The sequence below is a fragment of the Trachurus japonicus genome, chromosome 19 (genome assembly GCF_045865225.1).
Source record: "Trachurus japonicus isolate A0001 chromosome 19, Traja_1.0".
Lineage (NCBI taxonomy): Eukaryota > Metazoa > Chordata > Actinopteri > Carangiformes > Carangidae > Trachurus > Trachurus japonicus.
In genome coordinates, this window is record NC_140925.1 from 15,328,119 (window position 1) to 15,354,462 (window position 26,344).

General features: G+C 43.6%; 2 protein-coding genes across 5 annotated transcripts; one reads left to right on the forward strand and one right to left on the reverse strand.

Moving 5' to 3' along the window:
• The first annotated feature begins 127 nt into the window (after nt 1-127).
• slc16a3b (solute carrier family 16 member 3b) lies at nt 128-11,056 on the forward strand. Of its 2 annotated transcripts, none has more exons than XM_085761648.1 (6): nt 128-175; nt 6,716-6,971; nt 7,066-7,209; nt 8,172-8,791; nt 8,952-9,132; nt 10,308-11,056. In XM_085761648.1, exons 2-6 carry the CDS (start codon nt 6,749-6,751, stop codon nt 10,622-10,624), a joined length of 1,485 nt encoding a protein of 494 aa, XP_085617774.1. In that variant the 5' UTR covers nt 128-175; nt 6,716-6,748; the 3' UTR covers nt 10,625-11,056. The 2 variants fall into 2 exon arrangements, with proteins under 2 accessions (XP_085617774.1, XP_085617777.1); XM_085761651.1 differs by lacking the exon at nt 128-175 and adding an exon at nt 2,602-2,785.
• Nucleotides 11,057-13,439: 2,383 nt separating this feature from the next.
• On the reverse strand, nt 13,440-26,097 carry csnk1db (casein kinase 1, delta b). Of its 3 annotated transcripts, none has more exons than XM_085761653.1 (10): nt 25,641-26,097; nt 21,689-21,799; nt 20,257-20,405; nt 19,806-20,034; nt 19,520-19,690; nt 19,260-19,408; nt 18,454-18,622; nt 18,156-18,295; nt 17,636-17,701; nt 13,440-15,192 (listed from the first exon to the last, which is right to left on the reverse strand). In XM_085761653.1, exons 1-9 carry the CDS (start codon nt 25,714-25,716, stop codon nt 17,651-17,653), a joined length of 1,245 nt encoding a protein of 414 aa, XP_085617779.1. In that variant the 5' UTR covers nt 25,717-26,097; the 3' UTR covers nt 13,440-15,192; nt 17,636-17,650. The 3 variants fall into 3 exon arrangements, with proteins under 3 accessions (XP_085617779.1, XP_085617780.1, XP_085617778.1); XM_085761654.1 differs by having other exon boundaries at nt 17,636-17,706; XM_085761652.1 differs by lacking the exon at nt 17,636-17,701.
• Nucleotides 26,098-26,344: the final 247 nt, after the last annotated feature.

Genomic DNA, 26,344 nt, shown 5'->3' on the forward strand with positions numbered 1-26,344 from the left:
GGTGGTGGTGGTGGGGTGGTGAGGAGAGGGGAGGGGGGGCGGAGTTCTGGGGAACCGTGACCGGACTCTCCTGTGTGCGCGCCGCCGCCGCCGTAGTATAATAAGACAGTGACGGAGGTGCGCGCACACGGTTCATTGAGGAGCGCCTCTGAGAGGAGCGACAGCATCTCAACAGGTACAGTGTAATTAGTTTATATTTTGTTATTGTTGTTATTGTTATTATTATTATTATTCTACACAGTGATGTGTGTATTAATGTGTATGGTTGTAGAAGCGTTGGGCTATTTCCCGCATGTGTATTCCGAGCATGTGTGTGCGGCAGAGTAACAGGTAGGCAGAGCAGCTGATCACCAGTACAGCAGCTGAAGATGTAAAATGAACATTATCATAAGTGTGTTAAAGATGCTCAGCCCCGTGGTCTTACTGATGCTGATGTCTTCAAGCGGACTTTTTTCCCACGTGTGGCGTCTAATCCGTGAGGATGTATTATGGCTACACGACCTACGCCTCGGTCATCACGTAGGCCACCGTGCCACGCACCGTGATCACATCTGCCCGTGTGGTTGAGCCGGCGAAGGAGTGATCGGCGATTTTAATCCAGAGTGGACGAAACACCGAGCGAGCGAACTCAGCTCACTGACACGCTCTCAGCTGCAAGTGGCTTCAGAAAGCGGAAATATTCTGTGCGCAGTGAGAATAAGAAGATGATGGAGTGATAAAAAACAGTCTATAATAGTCATCATCCATCTATCAGTGTAAGAGGAGAATAAACTGAACACGAGAAAACTGTAGAAGTCAGCAGATGGATGTTCACTCCACACACGCGCGTCTAGTCCGGTCGTTTCCCGTTTCTCGGTGTGACGCAACGAGTCTTCCTCAAAGTTTTGGTTGTGGATGTGACGCAGAAGAAGCGGTGCCGGGCTGCGTACGTGCGCTCGGCGGCATCCCGCGGAGGGGCTGATGATGTCACGACCGTGGAAGTCATCGTTTCCCAGAGTTACGGAGCGTGGATAATAACAAGCGAGCCCACGGAGACAAAGCCTGTTTGTATATTACCTCTCTCTTTATGTAGTCAAATGCTGTTTGATCAGTGGCTCGTGCTCCTGATGTGAAGCTGAGGATGGGGAGGAAAAGATGTAGAGTCATTCAAAGACACATAGGCTATGTAACCAAAAAAATGTAACGTGTCAGAAAAAAAAAAAACTCACAATGTGACCCCCATTCCTCATAATGATGCTACATTATTACTAGGATATTGGTTATTGCTGCTTTAAGCCTTTTGTATTCCCTCCAGGCTGTTCTCAGGACCAGGATATCTCAGGAGCACTTAGAGCTGATGTTTTCAAATCTGGCACACACACACACACACATCCACTTGAACTGAAGCATGAACTGATTAGAATTTGGCGATGAAAGGTCAAATGTCAAAGTCACTGTAACAACCTCGCAAAACATGTTTACTCAAGGAACTGGAGAATAACTCAATTATGTCAATAATATGTTGAATAATGAAGTGATGACATTGTATATATAGAGTGTGTCAGTGCTCAACGTCACTGTTGCTGCTACATCAAACTCATGACTGGACAGAGTAGACGTTCTTATAGAGTAGCAGTTGTAATTAATATTGTGTAACAAATGATAATGTAAAACAAAAGAGCATCCTTCCTGCTCACATAGTGGCAGGCATCAGTTTTCAGTACTGTAGGCCATTGTTTACCTGCTTGGCACCAACCAGCAGACGGACACAGGTACAGTACACCCTGTGAGTCACTGCCTAGATTTGGTGAGCTGGCATTGCTATCCTGAACACAACTTAATTAACTATTCTCAACCTTTAAATGTCATTTAACTGATCCACTGACAGGAACAGAGGGAGGGTAGCCTACATGTGTGGGTGATCAAGAAAGTGAACTTGCCCATAGATAGACCGGCATTTATCTCATCAATTATTCCATGTAAGTCGGTGTTATTCTCAGATTTGTCAGGGACGTGTTTTGAGCTCCACTGATGACTGGGGTCTGATTTGGCCTAACATGGGTGGTTTGCTATCTGATGGTTTTATTATTAGAGACTTACTGCTGAGCCAGATCTCTCCCTCAGGAGCTGGTATAGAGACCAGAAGCAGAGGATGTCAGTGAGATATGAAGAAGCACTTGAAGGAGAGCGAGAAAAAAAATAAAAGGGGCAAAGCGCCAGTGTTTTGGTCACATGTTCTTTCCACAGCCCCAAGCAGGTGGAGAGTAATTACTGGAGGGCTAAAGACAGGGTGGAGAGTATGTTCTGTTTTTTTCTAAATGTCCTGCTCAGTTTAATGAAGTAGAACCCCCCCACCCCTCCTGACAGTAGAATCATTAGTGTCTCTTTCACACACACGCACACAATGAAGGCCAATATCCAAGTGCCTTTCATCTGCGTATCAGGGGTGAGAAATGATCCCGTGTGTTCCTGTTTGTGTGCTGCGTGGTATGTAAGGGTCTTATTTTAGTTTGGGTGGTGGTGATACCCAGGGCTGCTGCTGCATGTTGCATAGGTCACACTGGGGTCACTGAATGCGTGGATGATGTGGGCGGGTCTGAGTATGATGGGGTAGGGGGTGGGGGGTGGTGATATCATACTGATGTCCCCAGAGCGTCCGTGTACATGCGCTCTCCGTATGTTTGTAAAGCGGCTCCTTCGGTTTGCAGTCTGACAGCCGATGAGGACGCTGGTGGTTCCTTCCTGCTGGTTTCCTCTCACATGTTGCAGTCTCTCAGTGACGCTTCTCACTGAGCTGAGAGCTGAGGTAAGGAGACTCCGTGTGTCACAGGGGGAACATCGTGTCTGAGGCGTCTGATGCCACTGCAGAGAGAACTGCATGTTGTAAAGCTCAATCTGTAGTTTTTGCTCAGGTCACATGAAACAGAGTTGTTCCATTGTTACAGGTCTGATATAAAGGGAACAGAATAAAGGGCTGGTTTGTAGACATCCAGGTGAAGCCGACTATTTTCCTAGAGGCAGAAACAGGCGGAGCAGGCAAAGCCAAACTGACAGTGTAGTAGTGTGAAAGAGGCTGGCACTACTGGGCTAGGTCATAAAATGACCGGTGCTGTATTACAGAAAGCTCCTTATTTGCAGATCTTACTATTTGGTAACCATGTTAAGCATGATTAGGACATCTGATATAGGAAAAAGTGGTAATTGGAACTACTACAGTGGCATGCAAAAGTTTGGGCACCCCTGGTCAACATTTCTGTTAATGTGAACAGTTAATCAAGTGGAGGATGGAATGATCCCAAAAAAGTATAAAGTTACAGATAACACATTTTAAACAATATATATCTTTTTTTTTATTTTTTTTTTATCTTTTACATCTTGTAAAAACAGGGGCAATTCACCACACTCACCACCAGAACATGCCAAGGTGCCAGAAAACCAGGTGTAAAACTATGTGAAAAAGAGGATCTGCACACTTAGATCAATGAAAGTATGACAGAAAAGAAAAAGGGCCACAGCAAAGGTTTGGCCACCCTGCATAGTTAGTAGCTAGTAGCCCCCCCCCTTTGGAAACTATCACGGTGTGTAAATAGTAAATATCTTGTCTGATACCTTGGTCAAAGTTATTTGAGAGCTCAAGTCTCCTGGGTTTCCCATTCTTTTGCAGGCTTCTGCTTTGTTTTCTTCTTCCTTTTCACTCTAAAACTGTAGAAAACAAAAATAATACACTGATATTGCTTGAAATATTGCAAAATAATGTTTTACGTTTAACTTTATGCCTTTTGGAGATCACTTCATCTTCCACTTAACTGTTCACATTAACAGAAATTTTGACCAGGGGTGCCCAAACTTATGCATGTCACTGTATAAGCCATCTTAACCCACTTTTAGCATTGCTGTAAATCCCCTTCTAAGCCATTTTCCTCTGTTAAGTTACAACCCTGGCATTCATTTTATGATACATTTTGTACATTTTATCAATAAATCTAAAGGGTTACAAAGAGATGAAATGAGGAAAGTTGTATTGGTTGCTTGGCAACAGACACAAAAGTTGATAATGATGTTGGGTTTTCCAAACTTCAGATAACATTCCTAAAGTTTGTTAGGATAATAATATGCCAAAGACGAGAAAACTCCTCTCCCAGTAAGACTGGACTTCACCTCCTATTCATTTCTACATGAGTGAGGAGGGAAAACATTTACTGCAAGTGGCAAATTTTGAGGTTTTCTGCTCTTCCTCATCTGACCCACAGCGGTGGAAATGACCTGTCATTCAGGAAATATCAATTACACTCTGCTTATAGAAGTACACAATGAGAGCATAAAGGCAGCAGGAAGTTGTAGGAGGTTGTTTGGCTTCAGAGAATAATGACAGTAAATGTTTGACACAGCGCTGTTTAATTAACAACTTAGTGTGCTGCTGCTGCTGCTGCTGCTTCCTAATGCTCACTCTCGGCGTTTACAGCCACACCCATGCCATTTCCTGCTCTCTCTGCTTTTTGCCAAACCATAAGACTAAATCCTATCAGGTGAAATCTAGCCCAGCTGAGAAAAAACACAGGACAGTATCAACACAGATGATGGACTGGGACTTGGCTCTAAATACTGTAGATCTGGGATGCTTTTCCATAGAAAGGGGCCGTGTGGTGGGCGGAGCTTCATGAGTGTCTTGTCTTCGACTCTGATTACAAAGAATCATCTAAGGTCTGAACTTGAGAGAAAACCTCTATGACTGAACAGAATGTGTCTGAACATGACAACTATTTATTGAGGGGAGTGTTAGGTCAGGACCAGAGGCTGCCACACACTGCTGGTCTGAGATCAGCCAGGAGTGAATGATTACAGGTAATAATTTGGTTATTGATGATGAGAGACAGTTGGTGTCTGTGCCCTTTAAAAACTCCAACAGGCCTTGTTCTCTGTATCGAACAGAATCTCCCTGAGTTGGTCAACATCATGATGACACATCCTGCTGTGAAGGAGAGATTGCTAAAGACAAATGAAGCCTGTTTCTGCCGAGCTAACGGCATGCAGGAAGCTGAACGTTCGATGAGTAAAGCAAAAATAAAGGGAGGGATGTGTGAATAAGCCGCTTGCATAAAATGGGATGTTCTGACTCAAGGATCATATGTGCTTGTCTGGAATCAGTTTGTGTCTTTACATTAAAGGAGAATCACATACTTCACAGTGTTGTTAACATGTGAATCCAGGCTGCGGTGACAACAGGAACTCTCATCATCACAGTTCATGTGTTAGCTGAGCTGATGACATCATCTGATGCTTCATGGTAAATATAGATCAGCCTGATGCCTGTGGAGCTGTCAGTCATTATCTGTCTCTCAGAGAGGAGGTGTCGCCCCCTGCAGGCTGAGTGGCTGCTCAGACAGTGTGAAGGAACCAGTGTGGGTGTTGGCTTCGCCCCTGAATATATATGTCAGATTTATATATGGTATTATTCTACTGTTCAATTATAGAACCACATGAATGGAGTGTATTAATATCTTAAAAGCATTAGTAATAACATTTAATTATCTTTTGAACACAAGACCTGCTGGACTATAAATTACAATCTACATCAGTTTAGCCAACTCATCATAATCCTATGTGGCACTAAGGATTATTTCATTTTTATTTCATCCCCACCCCCTCAAAAATAATATCCCAAATATTAGCCAGTTGAGATGTTGAACCACATGGACTTTCATACAGTCTCAACATAAATATTTTAAAAAATTCATTTGATCAGGTCACGTTTAAGCAAAATCATGAATCACTTCACACAGAGACTTAGCGTTAGGGTTACCTCCTATTTAAGATAGGATAGGATAAGATAAGATAAGATAAGATAAGATAAGATAAGATAAGATAAGATAAGATAAGATAATCCTTTATTTGTCCCACAGTGGGAATATGTACAGGGTCGCAGCAGCAGACAACAGCAAAGAAATGTATAGGACAGATAATAAATAGCAGATATATAAAGAAAGCAGCATTTGTAATAGAGTTTGGTTAAGATCATGATTAAGACAAATAATAAATATGAAATAGCCTACTTGTAGTATAGTATTGTAAAATGTGCTGGTCAGTAAGATGCTTTATTTCTCTTTCCAACCAGGTAGACCCGAGCCTGTGCTGGTTGAAACCAGTTTACATTCGTTTTTTATTTCCCTCTGATATGTAATATGCATGAGCACTTGGTGTGTGTGTGTATATCTAGTTATTGGAAAGAAAAAAACACCCTGAGGGGTGTACGGTGGTCCAGACCTCAGTCCATTAGAGCGGCTGTAGATAAAGCCGAGGAGAGACTCTGACACCAGAGACCCTGAGACTGGAGCAGCTCTGTGGTAGAGGGATGGTGAGGAATCTGTGAGAGCAGTGAGGATTAAAGCTGTGTGAGAGATCACAGCAAGAGGTACAAGGCTGTGTGTGAAATAAGAGGATGCGTCTGCATGCAGGGAATGTGTGTGTGTGTGTGTGTGTCTGTGTGTGTGTGTCCTGGCTGAGGAGGACATTTCATCTCTCCTGACAAACTGTCAACAATAAATCCACAGCAGGAGATCCTCTGGTCCAGATTTACACCTTCTCAACACACATTAATGCTCCACACAACACGCTGTGACACACACACTTTCCTACACCACACAGCACAAAACACTCACCTACACACACTCTAACACAACACCACAGCAGTTGTGTGACCAATAATTACTGTACTAACTTCTTACCACTGATTTTACAGCCACCAACCTCGACACAGTAATCAGAGAGCATCATGGGAGGAGCAGTGGTGGACGACGCGCCTCCTGGGGTGAAGGCGCCAGACGGAGGTTGGGGCTGGGCGGTGCTGGCCGGCTGCTTCGTCATCACCGGCTTCTCCTACGCCTTCCCCAAGGCCGTCAGCGTCTTCTTCAAGGAGCTGATCCGAGAGTTCGACGTGGGCTACAGCGACACGGCCTGGATCTCCTCCATCCTGCTGGCCATGCTGTACGGCACAGGTAAACACAGTTAACGCTACTGTATGTGTCTGATGGTGGTGATCGTAAAGTATAGACGTATGTTCATCGTGCGCTTGTGTTGTGTTTTCCCCAGGCCCTCTGTGCAGCGTGTTGGTGAACAGGTTCGGCTGTCGGCCGGTGATGATGGTCGGGGGGCTGTTTGCCTCACTGGGGATGATTCTGGCTTCCTTTGCCACCAGCATCATATACGTCTACCTCTCTGCTGGGGTCATTACAGGTCAGTCACCAAAAGCTTACACACACACACACACACACACACACACACACACATACATAATGGCCCTAATCAGGCCCATAATGGGCTACCGGTTCAGATCTAGGCTTTGAATGCACTGGCATGTTAGCTAGACCCTGGTAGTAAATGCTGTCTCATATGTGCTTTATTTAGATTTAGATGTATGTGTCTGAAATAAAGAATTTTATATATATATAAGTTTTTTTTTAAACAAGTGTACTGATTCTAGGTCTCTCTAAAGCTCTGTGTATGTTTTTTTTTATCACTATAAGGTTGTGAAGGTCTTGACAGCTCTTTGCTTTGTCCCATCATGAGATGCTTCTTGTCACCTTGGTGATGACAAACCTTTTTATAGGCATCAATTAGGTCTAAAGCAGCTGATGTTAATTATCAGTGATAGAGGACAGGATCGCCATCTAAATACTGACAGATTCCAGCTGCTTTCTTGTCTTTCATTCCTTCCTGCACCTTCTTTTTTTCTTCATGTAACACATTTAATACTTTTGACTACCAGTCAAAAGTTTGGACACACCTTCTCATTCAATAGTCTTTCTTTATTTTTATCACTTTCTGGAAGTATATAGTGAACAAAAAAGTGTTATTATCTGTCACCTGACCTAAACCCAGCTGAGATGGTTTAGGATGAGTTGTACCACAGTAGGTAAGCTGTTCCAGGTGACGAGCTCATGAAGCTGATGACTGAATCAAAAGTGAAGAGGAATCTAATGAATAAAACATATTCTGTTTTGTTGAACACTAGTTTACTACATAATTCCATGTGTTCCTTCATAGTTAGCCAGTTCAGTTTGAATCTACAATGTAGAAAGTAATAAAAATGAAGAAAAAACACTGAATGAGAAGGTGTGTCCAAACTTTTGACTGGAAGAGCAACATACAAATATGACAACACAACTTTCTCAAACACAAACCTCTTCTCACCTCAGGTCTGGGTCTGGCCTTGAACTTCCAGCCGTCTCTGATCATGCTCAATCGCTACTTCAGTGAGAAACGTCCTCTGGCCAACGGCCTGGCAGCGGCCGGCAGCCCCGTGGCCCTGTGCTGTCTCTCCCCCCTGGGACAGATCCTCCAGTACCACTACGGCTGGAGGGGCGGGTTCCTCATCCTGGGAGGCATGCTGCTCAACTGCTGCGCCTGCGGTGCCCTCATGAGGCCCCTGGTGGCCCCTAAGAAGGCCCTGGAGCTGGAGGAGCTGGGTAAAGCAGCCGCCGAGGAGGAGGAAGAGGAGAAGAAGCCACAGCCGAAGAAGAAACTGCTGGACTTCAGTGTGTTCAAAGACAGAGGGTTTTTAATCTATACTATTGCAGCATCCATCATGGTGCTGGGCCTGTTCGTGCCTCCAGTCTTCGTGGTCAGCTATGCTAAAAACCTCAAGTATGAGGACACCAAGTCGGCGCTGCTGCTCACCATCTTGGGATTTGTTGACATGTTTGCTCGGCCACTGTCAGGTATCCTAGCAGGAACCAAGTGGGTACGACCCAGGAGCATCTATCTGTTCGCATTCGCCATGATCTTCAACGGCTGCACCGACCTCATAGGATCACAGGTAACAGAGACTAAAGCACCACAAATTTATTAGAGGGTTAGGGTTAGGGTTACATGATTGTTGTCGGACTGTATGTTGGGTCTACATGGCCTGTTTTTCATCACCACTGTGTCTCTCTGTAGATGTCATACTCAGAAATCTCTGGTCGGTCTCTTTGCAGGCAACTGATTATTCAGGTCTGGTGGTCTTCTGCATCTTCTTCGGCATGTCATACGGTATGGTGGGGGCGCTGCAGTTCGAGGTCCTCATGGCTATCGTGGGGACGGAGAAGTTCTCCAGCGCCATCGGCCTGGTGCTGCTGATGGAAGCCATCGCTGTCCTAGTGGGACCCCCAGGAGCAGGTCAGAGCAGGGAATTCTCCTGTTGTTCACTTCCGTAATACTTAAGATTTTTTTTTTTTTTTTACCAAATTGCCAAATGACAAAGAAAACAAGCTTTCCCAAGTGTGATAGGAAGTTAATTCACTCATGTCACAGATGCTGTTGCTTCCCTCCAAATCAATAGTTATAAATCACAACTTTGTGTTGAGTGAGTTTAATTGATCTACCGGTAGTTTATTCTACGACGACATGCTTGAGATCCAGCACCAAACAGAGTCCTATCTACTCATGAACCACCATATTTATATAGATAGCAATACCTACCATATTAATATAATGAGAGATATAAGAATTCATGGACTAGAATTTAAAGAGGAATTATGTAAGTCCGGTTGCTTTTCCGCTGTTTTACTAACCCTCCTCCCGACCATGTGCATTTGTTTACAACGAAGCCGTCGAGAAACCAGTCAATAGAGCAGTACATAACGTTATATATCATATGATGTTACAACGTGGATATTAATGTAGTTTAATAGATTAAGCAAGAGATTTTGGGTTACGGGTCACGTTTGTGTCGGCGTGCGCAGAGATGAGAGCAGGGTCACCAGAGGTGGCACTAATTTTACAAGATTGGTTTTCAGCCAAGAGACACAATAAGTGAAACGCACGTGGAAGGCAGAGAGCCTCCATTCTCCCTCGTAACAAGTCAAGCAATTTATTAAACCATCACAATTACTCCAAAGTAAGGTAAAAAAAAAAAAAAAAAAGTGTAGTTAAGCTACAAATCCTGCATAATTCCTCTTTGAAACTGCTGGATTTTTCTAAAATTCTAAAGGTACAACACATCATCGTCTGCAAATTGAGAAATAGAGAGATTTTCTTCATCCTCTGTGACCCTGTGTACTTTGAAATTAGCCCTAATGAGCACAGCCAATGGCTCAATGGAAAATATAAACAATAAATGTGACAAGGGGTCTAGTCTGCAAGCTCTAAGCATCGGAAAAACCTTCAGACATAAGGCTGTTAATATTGACTTTGCCTTTCGGATCTGGGTCAATAGTTCTAATCATGTTAATAAGACGACAGACCATAGACTCCAGACCATTTCACCTGAGGCCTTTTCAGCAACCAAAGACATCATCAATGCTGGAATTGTCCAATAACAATCATACTAATGTTCCTGTTGTCTCCACCAGGTCGTCTCTTGGATGCCACCCATAGTTACATGTATGTCTTCCTGTTGGCGGGCTGTGAGGTGACGCTGTCCGCCATCGTTTTGGCTTTGGGGAACTTCTTTTGCCTTAGTAAGAAAAAAGATGATCAAGAGGCAAAGATGGAGATGGCTGTGACCGCCGCAGAGAGGGAGGGACTGAACCCAGCGAAGGAAGCTGAGGGAGACGACGAGGAGTCCAAAGAAAGAGAAAACGGAAGAGTCGGCGCCGTGACGACGGGAGAGGAGGTGATGGCGGTGAAGGAGTCAGGGGAGGAGGGCGGAGAGGAGACGCCGTTGTAGAGGATGAGAACTAGAGATGAGAAAAAGACAAGACTGTGCACCTAGAACGCACAAATGAATGACCGATGATGATGATGATGATGTACAGCAAACAGGTGGTGTGAGGAACCACACACACACACACAGCGAGGGGGGAACAAAAGAAGGGTGGGAGAGAGAGCTGATGTATATCACGGATTCACGGTAGAACTGTTTTCTGATGCAATGTGTTCCCAGTGTCTGTCTGTACACCACCGTCACCTTCTATTCTACATGCTGCAATAACAGCTGACCCTTTATTGGCCACAAACACCAGCTGGGTAAGGGGACTCCTCTGAGCCGAGGCTGCTCAGACACACACTGTGTTTTAGAAGTTATGAACAAAGTTTCCAGTTTTGTGCACTTTTCTCAGCACTGTTTGTCTATTCAGGATTTAATGGTTTTAAAGGGATAGTTCAACATTTTTGGCAAATCCCTATAGTTTTAGGAGCACGCTTGTTACCTTTAATTGTCGGTGCAAGCTGTTTTTAGATCAGCGGAGCAGAGACGTGAACTGCTCAGAGCTACGCTATATGCAGGCTAATGGAATTTCTGCGTTTCCCTCATCAAACTCATCAAACACACAATCCAACGACTCCAAAGCGCTCTCATGGACAAGTTGTGACCTGCACATTCACCACACTGTGAGATAATAATAATGTAACGTTAGGAGACAGAGTTTTTTTCGAGGTAAATTCATGCTGATTTGCGCTCCATTAGCCTCCGTAGCGTAGCTCTGACCAGCTCCCCTCTCTGCCCCATCGATCTAAAAATAGCTTGCACTGACAATTAAAGGCCTTGCTTGGAAAAGAGAGTTTTTATATCAAGCAAACTGCCTAAAATAAAAAAGGTAACAAACCTACTCTACTACTACTATAGGGATTATGGCAAAGGGTCAATTTGCCCAAATATTGAACTATGCCTTTAAAGAAACTGACCAAAAATACTCAACTCACTGCTTTTCTGGAGCTTTCAGTCATATCTCACAGGCCTTCACCTGCAGGTAGAACCTTTTGTTATCATTAACTTTACTGTGGTAGATGCAGTAAGAATAACCATTTACGGCCAGCTGTTATCACATGACACAAGCTCAATGCTTTGGTCATATGAGGACAACCCATTCTCCCTGATGAGGACTATGAGATGCAGTTGAAAGCTCTGGAGAAAAAAAACAGTAAGTGAGCTGCAGTCAGAGTTTATTGGTCAGACTGTTGCTCCAAGGCTTAAGAATGAACCTTTCACACTCAACAGGTTTCAGTTACTGTATTTCCTGTTTGTTGCACTTGAGTTTTATTTATTGTGAGTATTTATCAGATTTTTGTCACCTTTTAAAATCTGGTTGTGAGGAATAAAATTGGACTATTTTAGGCCACATGACAGCAAATGAATTACAAATGTTAGCTGTCGAGTTCAGGCTGAAGTCTTTTTGCTGTGTCTTCCATGATTTGTGTCCACCACTGGGACATTGTCCAGTCGTTGCCTGATGAATTTGTCTGATACTTGAACAAGTCAGTGTTGTACACTTGGTCAATGAATGTTTGTCCTACATGTGTGTACTGTTGTGTAAAGATCTGCTTTACTGATACTCAACACTGGTGCCTGTTTTGTCATGTTGTGTTGTGTTACTACTACAAAGCAGCTCATAAGCAGGATAACTTATCTGGTTTACCTAAACCTAACATTAACCTGTGCTATGAGGCTGGTTCAGTCATCTGTCTGTTAACCCGAGGTTATACGCAGCTACGAGTGTGTTCATATGAAAGAGGTGGAGTTTCTAACAAGCAACATCATCAGAATTAATAATTAAGTAATTAATGTATGAGAAGAACCATTGTTGTCTACTTAATTAGTGATATTCTTAAAGAGGAAATGTGAACAATATGACTAGACAGACCTATAGAAACAAATTGTAAGAAAAAAAGATATACTAAATTAATTTTTTAAATTTGCACTTTTGTCTGTGATGAGACATGATAAAACAGTTCCTGTCTGCTGAGGTAAATCTGACTGAAAATGTTCATTTAAAATCATAGTTAATATTTAAGAGTGTGCTGATTAAAGGCTGGTCTTTCCAGTTCTGGTTACAGAATCTCCTTGCGATGTTCTGAGCAGCAGTGATAAAAAGAAAAGCATCATCACTGCTGGGAATTTACAAGATCAAAATGCAGTTACTTAGTCTGATAAACTGTTCTCAGTTTCAAAAGAAGCAAAAATATCTACTGTTATTTTGATCTATTATCTAATAGTAAACTCTTGCTCCTGTCCTGAACGATGAACCTTCCAGTGATCTGATTATTCAGTGGCTCAACTGTTGACATGGTGTTGGTCTAATCCTCTTAAACTAACCCATGCTGGAGCAGGCGATTTACCTGGTAACATGTGACCCACTGTCAAAGGAGTGAAACCCAGAGTTAAAGCTGAAGTTACCTTAATGACCTTTGCTTCATAGTACAGGCCTCAGGGCTCCTGAGTATCTGTTGGATATAACACCAGCACTAGGGAGCACACACAACTTGGGTTAGTGAACGTAGCACACACACACACCTCCTGCACTAACACTTTGTTCCGATGTTTCCACACAGTGAATGACACGGCCGTTCCATTTGGCAACACTCAAAGCTTTTTCACACTGACCTCAGATAATGAGCTTTGTTCTAATCGACTGGCAACTGCACGCTCCCATCTACTGTGTAACTGCCTATGTGCGAAGGTCTAGTGAAAGCCTGTTGTCACCCCCTGTTGGTCCACAGACAAACTGATGCATTCTCAGCCACTACAAGGTCACGACACGAGGATGTACAAGTAGTTCATTTATTTACAGTGTTAAGTACACAAACAAATATAAATGAGAAATAAATCTTGCTGATCTGGTCGCTTACATAATTCAACAGGTGTAGAGTGTCTGACCGAAGAGATTGAGGATCCAAAATCAAAGACTACAGGATGAGCAGCAGCGAGGATGAATTACAACGGGCCGATCTGACAGATATGGCAGAGGTGTTCGTCACAGCCAGTAAAATCAGACGAGCTGAGCTAAATATAAAACCCCCCCGAACACTACTGCTGCTGCTGCTGCTGCTGCTGCTGGAGAAGCCTGTGGGAGGATGAAGGTCAGCTCTCCTCTCCACGTTCTCCACAAAAAAAAAAAAAAAAACCCAGTTCAGTAACTGTTTATTTAAGGGGATTCACAATGCCCATGGAAATGCTGCAGTTTGCAACACAGGTGCAGGATCGCTGAGCCTCTCGTAGCGAGAGCGGCGGCCGTGTTCGGACCCATCCTCACGGGTCAGAGACGAGAAAAACATGAGAAATCATTTACACGTCAGTATTACAAGTACTTCACAGCTTCAAAATAATACAAGTAAGAAAAAAAATGAATGTCTATCTGTACACAGTGAATGGATATCTGGTGTAGTACGTCAGATGGCGCCCGGGCTCCCTGACATGAAGGTGTACAGGACACTTGAAAAGGGAGCAGGGCTTTACCGGACGGTACACCAGAGCCTGGAGGTGAACAGACAAACATCTTGTCAACTAATGGGTGAATACACAACCTCCTGCAACCAAGATACCAAAGCATATTTTTGGTATGTTCATGGGTTCAACTAGAACTCAAGCCTCCACGTCTGGCTCTGAAGGCTTACCTCTAAACATGCAAAGAAGTAGTTTCTTTTTATTTAATACAAATGGCTATAGAGTTACTGAAGAGAGCTGTCAGTGGTGGGAATTATTAAAAACATGGGGAAGAAGTGTTGGGTGGGAGGAAGGAATGAAAACTGCAAATACCAATGAAAAGCATCACACGGCAAAAAACTACCCATACATATATAAAATGAAGAGCTGCTGGTGCAGCCTGATAACACCATACTGCAAAAAAGAGAGAAGAGCTGTTTTGTGATCAGGTATGAAGTAGATATCATTGATAGTGGAAATGTAGGGTTTAATTTTTAAAAAGAAAAGAGAAAAAAAAAAAAAAACGAAGAAGAAGAAGAATACTCCCATGGGAGAAGGAGGAGCCAGTGGTGTTAACTGTTGTATCATCAGTCAGTGTCCCAGAGAAGAGGGTGGGGTTACCATGTTTTCCCTGGACAAACCACTGCCCATTCAGAATCTGGTGGCAGAGGTGGTGTTGTGGTGGTGGTGGGGGGTGGAGGGGGTGGAGGGTTGTGCAAATGTCTCCTGAAAAAGTGGACAGAACGATCCTGAGGTCTGACATGCTTTAATGTTTTCAAAAGGCCAGACCGACACTCAGAGACGGGAGGAGAACGGGGAGACGGAGAGGACCGGGGTGGGGGGGTGGGGGGATTCTGAAGGAGGCAATGGTACTGAGAGCTGTCAATCAAAGCAGTTTGTGCTGAGTCAGAAGCTGGCTTCCAATGGTCGCTGTAGTAGTTATTAATAGTGGTGGTGGTAGTATTAGTATGTCAGATTGCTTCTGAGTGAACAGAGCTCGGCCTGCCAGGTTGCATTGTGGGTGGAGGGGGTCTGGGGGTGGGGGCTCATCGAGGAGCTAGAAGATGGAGACCAGCAGGCAGCGCACCGGACACCATCTGGAGGAAACACAGGACAGGAAGCAGGACGGTTAAACACACACCGATACACTTCATCAACATGAGTGGCTGCATTGAGCTTCACATGCATGCTCCCCTGCTCTGACACTAACTGCTCAACACATGGACACAGGGCTGCTTTTATTTGACTAAATGCATTTTCAAGCCACCAAGTCGTCAAACTAAATATACATGATGGAACCATAAGCTACGTTATCTAAACTCACGCAAGCTCTAAAGTGAGGAAACAGCTGTGTAGTAACTATGGCTGACTGGTGCTGATAACAACATCTTCATATCTGCCTTTGCATTAATTCACATCCTTTGATATAAAAAGTGCTAGAATGAAGGAAACAAGCTGTCAGAAAGGCTTCCAGCATCAGGCAGGAAATATGCAAGAGTATTAAATCACAAAACTGAGTAAAGGAAGTTGGGGAGGGTGTATGATTAGTGGCAGAGCTGTGTAGCAGCTGTAGGCACCAGTGATAGGGAAACCACTACAACACACCAAGGATGGAGGCTCAGAACTACACCTACAGTACGTTCTGTCAGACTGCCATTGACAGCTGCTCATCATCGAGTCTGTGCACAAACAAAGCTCTGAGCTGAACCTGCCACAGGTGAATGAGGACGATGATCACAGTCTCATTCTGTTCAGCTGAAGCTCACATCACCTCTTCTCTCCAACAGAATCTTAGCAACCCATAACCTGGAAACCTGTAAGACCACCAAGACCACCTACGGACCACCTTCTATGTTCATATGCTTGAGTGACACCACTAACAATTTACATGACTCAAAACTTTCAAAGGGCCCTATGATTTCTGCGATCACGGAATCACGGACGCAATTGGCCAATTAAAACGGAATCTATTTTTATTGGGAATATCGTGGAATTTGACATAATTTGACCGAAGTGCTGTTTTCGTGTGGAAGAGGAACGTATGTCTGGGGAAAATTGCACAGAGGGACGTAAATCTGGGTGGCCAACCCCCTTATTTTATATTTAATTTGTGTACATTTCAGTCATTAACATTAAAAACACACTCTTTTTGGTAGTAAAATAAGAATAACGGGAAAAAACGGAATTCCCAAAAATTAAAACGGAAAACAAACATGAGATTTTATAGGGCCCTACTTTCATCTTCAAAAAAATATATAATTTACATTATTATGGTATGGTATTTGATGTTATGTATAATTAAAGACAAACAGGTTACTTAGCCTAGAGTAAACATCTGCATACACCTGGGACTCCTCAGAACTAACATCACCATCTAGTGGTTGTCCATCATCCACACATTGTCTACACGGCTGATCCCTGTACAGTTAAAACAAAAGCAGGACCTGTGACGGTGGCGACACCCTTGGTTATGGGTTGTCAGCTCCTGTTGAGGATCAGACTTTTATTAGGCTTCAGCTGTGTATCTTGGTCCTAACAGTGGTGGGGAGGCTTATTGCCACTATTCTGTTCCAGCAGCAAACGTACAGTAAATGCAACTACCAGGGTGTTTACCTCTGCAGCACAATCCGTGCAAACAGGAAGAGTTTTTTGTTCTGTCATTAAAAATACACATAACCTGGACTGATCAGATTGATTTTAGACCAACTCCATTTAAACCAACTGCCCCCCTCCCTCTCTGAATTGATAACATGCTCTTAGCCACAGCCATGAGAAAGCTCAATGCTCACTAGGAAACAAGTCACTTCATATCATGCAAGTGTTAAGAGTGGGAAACCAGAGAGGCAGGAGTCTGAGGGTGAAGTAACACGGGGAGGGAGGGGGGGACTGCATCAAGCAAAGGTTGGAGGTGTGGGTGAGGGTAGGTGGGTAAATCCCTTTGGGGTGCTGCAGCTGAAGTGCCGGCCATCTGATCGATGTGGCCTCAGGCATCAAACCAACACCGCAAGCAACAAGCCACAGGCGCAGAGCTGATTGGAGGGGCACCATGTCACCCTGGGTAGGCAATGAGGGAGTTACATTCTTAGGCTCTGATGCACCGTGATGCATTATCCACTCCAGTTCTCAAGAGGACTGCACTCTCATGCTCAGTCAGTATCTGATCGTTCAGTGAGACTCAGCCTTGATATACTTAACAACCCAGTAGATTTATTATCTATTAGCTGTGTTGGGTTTGTGTTATGTGACATCAATCAAGCTAAGTCTCTTTTAAAAACTGGACCTCACTGGAAACTGACTCACATCTCCTGTTTGTGTTCACCCCTGATTCCAGGTAAGGCTTCTTTTGCACTGACAGGACCCTGCTGATGCTGCTGACCTAATGTCACCATGTCCACCGGGTTTTTGTTCTTGTAGCTCCTTCTTGTTTTTGGAGAGACTAGCCTAGGAGTGAAACATCCTGGAGCCAGGACTGAACACGAGCCCGCTGTAGAACTGGAGTCAGGATGCATGCATCCCTGGTGCTTTAGGGACGGGACTCACCCAGTGTTGCCGCCGTCACACAAGGACGTGGCGAGCGTCTACTTGGCGTGATGCTCGTAGGGAATGCTATTCTGAGGTTCGGGGAAGGGAGAGAGAAGGCCCAATATGTCAAGTCAGAACCTGCATGCTGCACCAACCACATAACTGGAGAAATCTGGCTGAACAGCAGCACTGCTCTCTAACAGCAGACAGGAGGCTGAATAGCAACTTTCTTCTTTCTGCTCTGGATCCTGTGTGAAGCACTAGACACATCGGGCTGTAAAATCATAGCGTCAAAAACTTAAACTAATCAAACTCTATTGTCTAATCATCTTATGACATGGCAAGACACCATGAAGACAAAATGTACTTTGAACTAACTTAAAAGTGGAATTCCACCTCCTACAATAAAGCCTCCTGTGAATTTAGGGGAGATCACCTACTCGTGGAATTAAGTATAGAGTGTCTTCCTTCTGCCTGTGCTAGTGGGTTTGGTGACAGTGTAAGATGAAAGCGGATGTTCCTCAGAGGTGTCTTGTACCTGTGAGGTGGACATGCGGGAGGTGTCCTGCCGTCCTGTTAGGTCTGAGGATGACACGTTGACGGGAGCGCCGCGGTGCAGTCGCATGCTGACCTTCCGTTCACGCTCCATCCCAGACACTTGTCGAGGAGACGTATTCGCTAAAGATCAGAGATGACATACACAAATAAATACTTGTGGTATCTGACTTTAATACTGTTGTTAAGAAAGACAAAAACATCCATGTTACTGCCAACAAGCAGAATAAACCACTGAAATTCTGGTTTTATAGCATTGCAAATTACTAACAATGACTGACCTGTGTGTGATGTGGGTGTTAGTGGGGTGGGTGGGGCTCCGTCCTGGGTTCCTCTTGGTCTCCCTGATACAGCAGGTATTCCTCTGGCCCCTGGATTCCTGCCGTGCCTCAGCCTGTCCTCGCGGTCCCGGCGCTCTCTCTCCGCCTCCTCTGCTGCACGGTTGGCTCCCTGTGCACAGCAGGCAGCAAATCAACAAACACACGGCCGGACAATAATGCGCAGAATTAAGTCTAAGTCGATGACGGCACTAACTTGCTGTTAAGCCTGTGTAATGTTTGCATTAGTTCATAAACTTAAAGGGGTAGTTCAACATTTTGGCAAGTTGGTCCATTGCCATAATCCCTGTAGTTTTAGGAGTAGGTTTGTCACCTTTAATTGTCGGTGCAAGCTATTTTTAGAACGGCGGAGCAGAGCCACGAGCTGCTCAGAGCTACGCTAGGGAGGCTCATCAAACTCATCAAATACACAATCCAACAACTCCAAAACGCTCTCATGGACAAGTTGTGACCTGCACATTCACCACACTATGAGATGATAATGGAACAATTAAAGGTAACAAACCTACTCCTAACACTATAGGGATTATGGCAAGGGACCAATTTGCCAAAAATGTTGAACTATCCCTTTAAGTATTAAATAAATCATAATGTTGATCTCATGATGGTGCTAGAATAAATGTCAAAAACAAAAATGACGTAAGCACAGCATGACAATTATTGTTACTATTATTCTCTTGATTGCAGAATCATTTGAATCCACGTGATCAGTTTTGCATCTTGTTACTTCAGACATGATTAGTACTCACAAACTTCAGCATGTTCCAGTCAAACACATAGTCATAAGAGAAGCCTTGTCTGTGGAACAGGTTCCTGAAGAGCTGTCGTAGGTATGAGTAGTCCGGCTTGTCATCGAATCGCAGGGAGCGACAGAAATTCAGGTACGTCGCAAACTCAGCTGTGACAGAGAGGGAGAATACATTTCTCAGCAGATCGATATCGACCAATATGGGTCATTATTATCAAGTCGTTTTTTACAGAAACTTCAAAGAAAGAGGCTGAAACTCACAGGGATACCCCTTGCAGAGCACCTCGATGGGGGTGGACATTTTCTTCTCACTGATCCGCTCATACTTCTGCCTCTTGGTAGCAGCCTTGAGGCCTTGCCAAGGCAGTGAGCCCAGATTAAAATACATGAGAACATAGCCCAAGGACTCCAGATCATCGCGCCTCGACTGCTCTGTAAAAGGAGACAACAGGCAGAGAAAAAAATGTCAGTGCTGCATAGGAAAAAAACCCAATGAAAAATAACTCTAAGTGCAGTAATATGTTGGAGTCAAACAGGTCTATTGTACCAATCCCAAGATGAGTGTTGATTGAGGCGTAGCGTGCGGTGCCAGTCAGGTTCTTGTTCTCGCGGTAGGGGATGTGCTGGTGTGTGCGAGCGTCACGGTACTTCTTAGCCAGGCCAAAGTCAATGATGTAAACGAGGTTGCCCTTTTTGCCAAGTCCCATCAGAAAGTTATCAGGTTTCACATCTCTGTGGATGAAGTTCTTGGAGTGAATGTACTCGATGCGACTGATCTGCAGAGAGGAACACAGGGACAAACTAGGTCATTAGAAAAGAGCAGATTCAAGTGACTCAGGCCGAGGACGATGATGTCTTTCTTCTCTATAAAAGTGAAACATTCACACTTTGAAAAGCTACTGAAGACAGTGCTGCCCTCATTTTCTTTTAGATTGTGTACAAGGTTGTGGGATGCATTTAGGGTGGACAGTGGCTAACGAATGTGTTTGATGTCTCACCATTTGATCGGCCAGAAGCAGGACTGTCTTGAGACTGAACTTGCGAGAGCAGAAGTTGAAGAGATCCTCCAGGCTGGGCCCCAGCAGCTCCATCACCATCACATTATAGTCACCTTCTGCTCCGCACCACTTTATTGTTGGAATGCCCACTGCAGAAACACAGGAGGAAACACAATTACAATGGGAGAAACACTGAGGTGTAGTCCAGAAAACACACACGTTTCACTCACTGAAGATGAGGCCAAAGGTGAAATATCACCAAGAGTAAGCAACAAGTCAGGCTGCGTTACCAGGGACGACAGCGAGTAGTTAATGATGCTTATATGTTGCAACTTGCGACAGCATGTTCTTAGCATTTTTGTCTGTAATATTACTATTTTCAAACAACAGAGGCTAAATGGAGGGTTTATGTAGAAAAGGAAGCTACAATTATGACAAGTTTACCTAATATACATTAACACATTGTGGGGCAGTAGATCCATGGTAAACCTTCACCTGCAGATACACCCACTTTTAGTGCTCAATTTATCTAGGGTTGCAACCCATGACCATCAACTTTAAAGGGATACTTCACCCAAAATCTATAATTCACCAATTTTGTACTCACTGTCATGTCAAGGAAGGGTTTGGAGAACTTTCGGAGTCATCAAAACGCTTTTGGAGTTCCAGGGGGGGTCTGGCTGGCAACAGATTTTCATATAATGGCGGCGGATAGAGCTCACTTTTGAATCGTCCAAAACACACACTATGAAACATCCAGATACCTCCATACTGCTCATCCGTACTGACCCAAGTGTCCTGAAGCCGCCACATGAAAAAGTTGTTCGGAAAAAATTTATTTGATCTCTGTTTTTAGCCTTGTTGTAGTAGTAGCTCCCAGTGGCTCTGTTTGTGCGTATGTGCGAGATTTGCTGCAAGATGTTTGTTCGTTGTTGTAAACCATTGGATGTATGACGTTAACACGGAAGAACATCTCGCAGCAAATCTTGCGCATGCGCACAAACATCAACAGAAAAAAAGCGTTTTGATGACTCTGAAAGTTCTCCAAACCCTTCTTTGGCATGATGGTGAGTAGAAAATTGGTGAATTATCGATTTTGAGTGAAGTATCCCTTTAAGGACAACAAGCTGCAGATAGCAGAGGTGTGGATTTGGGGCCTGTACCTCAGTGTTGTGAACACGTGCATCACACTAACATGGAGGAGGATGACAGAGGTGGATGGAAGCAGAGGGGGTGAATCGATGAGCAGGAAGATGGCAGGAGAGCAGATAAGGTGGAGACAAGCTAAACAGACCATTTGACTGAGTATGAAAAGGGATAAATAAATCTGATGGACAGAGAAAGAAAGAGAGATAAGGTTGCTCCTTTTCTCTCTCTCTCTCTCTCTCTCCAGTGATAGATGGGGGTCCCAGTATGTGAGCTGATACATCACCTCCTCCTTGCATCATCTTGTAGATCTTGCTCTCGATGTGGAGCTGGGGGTGTTTGGTCTTCACACATTCCAGCTTTATTGCAACCTCCTCCCCCACTGAAATATCGGTGCCTGGATGAGGACAAATGGGAGATACACATTTTAAAAGAATCTGATCACTTGGGAAAAACAACATCAACAATTTACCAACGTCATGTTACAGATATCTCACATTTATCCACTTATAAATATCCACTGCTGTGACTTTTTCAGTTGGCTCTCACTCAATCTTAGATGTGTTTTTAACTGAATATTTTTTTTTACTGCTGCTTGAGCGCTTTAAATTATATTAAATGTATTCTTCCCTAAAATATAAATCTTTGTGAAAAATATTCCAACATGAAAATTTACAAAGCTACGTTTAAATTTGCATAATGAGATTTTTTTTTTTTTTTCCATTATTATAATTTCCTTCCGACACAAAATGGAGACAGGTGACTTATGGCCTTTTCTCACTTCCTCATCATAGCAGGGAAGTTGTGCCTTCATTCTGCCTCACTGTTCAGTTTAAAATGTACAAAGGTGAACTGTGGGCACACTGTTGTTCCACCTTTATGTCAACAGCAGAATGCCCACTGTATAAAAGGGAAACATGACAACATACAGAAAATAACACGCTGTATATGATACACAGCAACTTTCAGTTAAAGCACCTACACGCATGAAAAATGATCCCAGTAGAACCACAGTGTCCTGTATACAAAACCAGTGTTGCCACTGTATTGAAGTCAGAATTACTACTGTAAAGGTTATTGAAGAAATAGAAAGAAAGAAAAACAGAGGAGCTCTTATATAACATCTGATCAGAACATAGACATGTTCACACAGATTAACTTTTCCAGCCCAGCGTACACCAGATACCTGCCCAGAGGAAAACAATGTCAGCCTCTGATGCAGAGCACACCAGCTACAATTAAATGCTTATTTCTGGTGGTCCCTCTCTTTATACATCACAATCTATTTAAAGTCTTGGGGTGTGCTGGGCCATATATGAAAACAGTTGTATATAAAGCCTTTTCATGGTTGTCTTTGTGACATTTGATAAACAGTGTGATAAAGCCAGTGGCTGCACAGTAAGACTGAAGACTTGACCAGACCTGTGTAGTTGACGCCTCACCCTGCTTTAAAAGTGAGAAAACATGTAAGAATAATAATTTAAAAAATACTTTATCTCTGGTTCAGCTGTTGTTTTGAATTTGCCTTTTTATTGATGCTAATCAACAGGATTTATGGTGCAAGGGAAAATCTGTGGAGTGCCCTTTTTAAAACTTCCTTGTGCAAACATGTTTGATAATTCAGTATCACATGTGGGTCTGGTTACATAAAACCAGCTGCATTAGTTCCAAGTAAAAGGTGGGGGAATCATGGTTGACAAGACCTTCACCTCCTGTCACATGGGTTTATGTTTTGTCTAACACTAACAAACATGTGAGTGCTTTAGGCTCAACAAAGTGTGACATCTGCCAAGCAGATTTGAGCAGTATTGAATCTTTAAGGTGCTTCAGACCAACAGTTTAAGTTGGTCACCAAACTGGTTTTGTGTTGGGCAAGTTTGACAACACATTGCTTCATATAACAGAAACACTAATGCATTGACTTACACTAGCTATTTTCTTAATGCAATCACACTCTTGACAATTTAGAGTGAATTTTGGGAATTAAAGACTCTTCAGTCTAACAGACCACACAAAGCAGGGTTTCTCTTACTGTTCTGCAAGCCTTCACCCTAAATCTAGGAGCCAATCATGGTCCGAGTGGACCTGTTGGTCTGCCGAGTCCAAAACAGTTGGAGCCCTCCACCTGAAGCAGCCAGTAAGAAGCTGCAGACGGGTCGACCAAACGGCGCTATTCTCCCTCTGCCATCTGATTTTTAAATACCAGCGCTCACCCTCAAAAACCAATCACACGAATGCGATGCAGGCTTCAGGGGCGCAGAATCGCAGATGGCGTGTCTTTCAGAATAAAATCAAAGCTGAGTCGTTTTTTCCCCCCTTATACGTCTATATAAGTTAGTTTGGAGCCTAAATCGAAATTATGTTTGATCATAATAACCTTGTTATTGTTTACTACAACAAAACCAGCTATTTGAGCATAATTTGTTACAACTAATCATCCTGCTGTCTGAGAGAAGAGTTGTCACCACTTGGTGCATACAGAGACCCAATCTAGCTGTTGTCAATGGAAACCCACAATAAACACAAGCTCAAATTCAGACTATTGGTGAGAGTTTCAATTTACAAATGCTCCCCAAATGCCTCACAGGCAGGGATCTCTGTAGTAGCCTGGACACAGAGAAGACTCGAGTTCCTGCAGTGCTTGAAACTGGCAGGTTTGTGGGCAGAAATTAGTTTGAAAGGAGTCAAATACAGTGTTCAGGTTAGGACATTTCTATTTGAAACATAGTGATCTTATCAACTTGGGCAGGTCTAAATCAACCTGGACAGGTAAGGCCTCTGTACGGGAAATGCTATAGATGTTGGAAACTCACTAACACAGGTACAGCGTAAAGCCAATAGCCTGTTAGTCCTGTCCTGTTTGAAGACAGTTCTGACAGTTTGCAATGTTCACTGTTCTGAAAACATGATGAGCTAAGTACAAGTAAATGCTGGGTTTATGTGTTTACAAAACCCACAGGACTTGGAGGACAGACCACAAGTTCTTGGCTCAGTTAGCATACAGTGACTGGATAAATCCTGGGCAAAATTCAGGCTTTGGCAAACAACAAAAACCGTCAACATCTTGACACCATATCACAGGCTCTCTGACCAGGAAATACAGATGCAACTCCTTCAACATCGTGCCAAGGCAGGATCCACCAACTCCTGTAAACAACAATTTCCTGAGAAGTTTCCTACCGTCTATATCAAAAGCTACCTTGCCCGAAAGTGAACTGATGCCTGCTTCAACTGGAAAAACAAGTGTGCCCAGTCTTTAACATGATCAACACATTCATACAGCTACGCATGAGTAAATTCATTTCAATCATTAAATGGGTGATGGAAACAAGGAGAAGCAACCTTGAATAACTGAAAGGGGTGGCAGGTTGGGCTGTTACACAATAGTTCATAGTGCCAAAACCAGACTCTTGGCTGTTGTCTGACAAATGCACTTGACATTGTTACCTACACACATGCAGTGTCAAAGAAAAACTGTTAGCCTATAGATTTTTTTTTCTTCTGTAGACTGCAAAAAGAGTTCAACACGACAACATGACAAACAAAACCAATTGCCACAACATCCCAGTATGAGATTATAGACTTAATACCTCTGAACTGGGATGGGTAAGATTCAGCCTGTCACCCATTACTGGCTTGTAAAATTGACTGCCTCAGGCAGAGGAGTAACATAACCTTCAAGCTGTACTTAGGGTATTTCAGATAAGGTTATCTCTGTCGGACATAACAGTCGATTGTCATTATCACCATAAGTGGATGACTATGTAGCTGTTGAAATATGAGCCAGAATGACATAACAGGTATATCCCACTGAGGTACCCTTATTAAATACACATATTGGTGGTAGTGTTTCAGTTGGTGACCGTTGATACCATCCATGACAGCCAGTGTAATGGGGATGGGGGTTGATGGCAGACAGCTGTATATTTATGAAATACAACGTAAGCCAGTGGCAGTTGGGAAGTCTTCACTGCGTTTATTTACCAATGTCGTAGAAAAGACAGCTGTCTCACCTACATTTATACAAGGCTTGCTATGCTAGAACTTAATATGGCTTTAGCATTACAGCTGACAGCTCATAGTAGTAGGACAGAGGCAGGGAAAACTCAGCTAGCTTAGTGGTGACGTAAAATGCCATGGATAAAGAGAATGACGTGAATGTGAGATGTAATTTGGACATGGTATATATCATTAAATGTTACCGACTACGGAGGGTAATATAGAGACATTTAACTCACCGAGATAGATGTCCCCGAAAGAGCCACTTCCGATTTTCCTGCCCAGTCGGTATCGGTTCCCCACTCTTAGCTCCATTTCGCTGTTAGCTGACGTTACGTCTGTTGCTTCGTGTGTAACCAGGTAACTAACGTTGTTCTAAATGTTTAGCGACAAACCTTTTGTTTACGTTTCCTTGGCAAATACGCCACCTTCTCCGACCGGTTTGTAACCCCCCTCTTAATTCACAGTCCCCTTCCCCCCCAGAATCCCAGTTCCTCCGGTAACAATCCAAATTTCACCATCCCTTATCTATCTTTCCCGGGAACGAAGAATTATAATATCGGTATCATCCGGTAGCGTGGAACGCGTAGTTTATGCTCTCCGTGTCTGGAGGTTCATTGTTGGCCGAAGCATAAGGATGGAGACGGATTTCGGTGAGACTTCGCCCCGCTCGGTACGCAGCTTCACTCCGGTGTCAGATTCTCTCCTCCACCGTCAAAGCTGTTGTTCGCTACTGACGTCACTTCCCCTAGCAACAGAAGGAAGAAAATGTCAAGGCAAAACTCGATCATTCAAAAACATTATGAAAACGTTATTTACGGCCAATAACATGCACTTGGAAACCTCAAATAATCCATACAGCACAATTTCACCATCATGTTAAATGATTATATGGAAAGCAAGGGTTACAGCATGTATACAATGCAATTATGATAGGCTACTG

Coding starts and splice junctions, on each gene's coding strand:
- slc16a3b (XM_085761648.1), top strand. CDS start 6,749: ATGGGAGGAGCAGTGGTGGACGACGCGCCTCCTGGGGTGAAGGCGCCA. Junction 6,972..7,065: donor GGCCATGCTGTACGGCACAG/GTAAACACAGTT, acceptor TGTTTTCCCCAG/GCCCTCTGTGCAGCGTGTTG. Junction 7,210..8,171: donor CTCTGCTGGGGTCATTACAG/GTCAGTCACCAA, acceptor TTCTCACCTCAG/GTCTGGGTCTGGCCTTGAAC.
- csnk1db (XM_085761652.1), bottom strand. CDS start 25,716: ATGGAGCTAAGAGTGGGGAACCGATACCGACTGGGCAGGAAAATCGGA. Junction 20,035..20,256: donor TGCTTCTGGCCGATCAAATG/GTGAGACATCAA, acceptor TCCTCTCTGCAG/ATCAGTCGCATCGAGTACAT. Junction 18,296..18,453: donor AACACCCACATCACACACAG/GTCAGTCATTGT, acceptor TCTGATCTTTAG/CGAATACGTCTCCTCGACAA.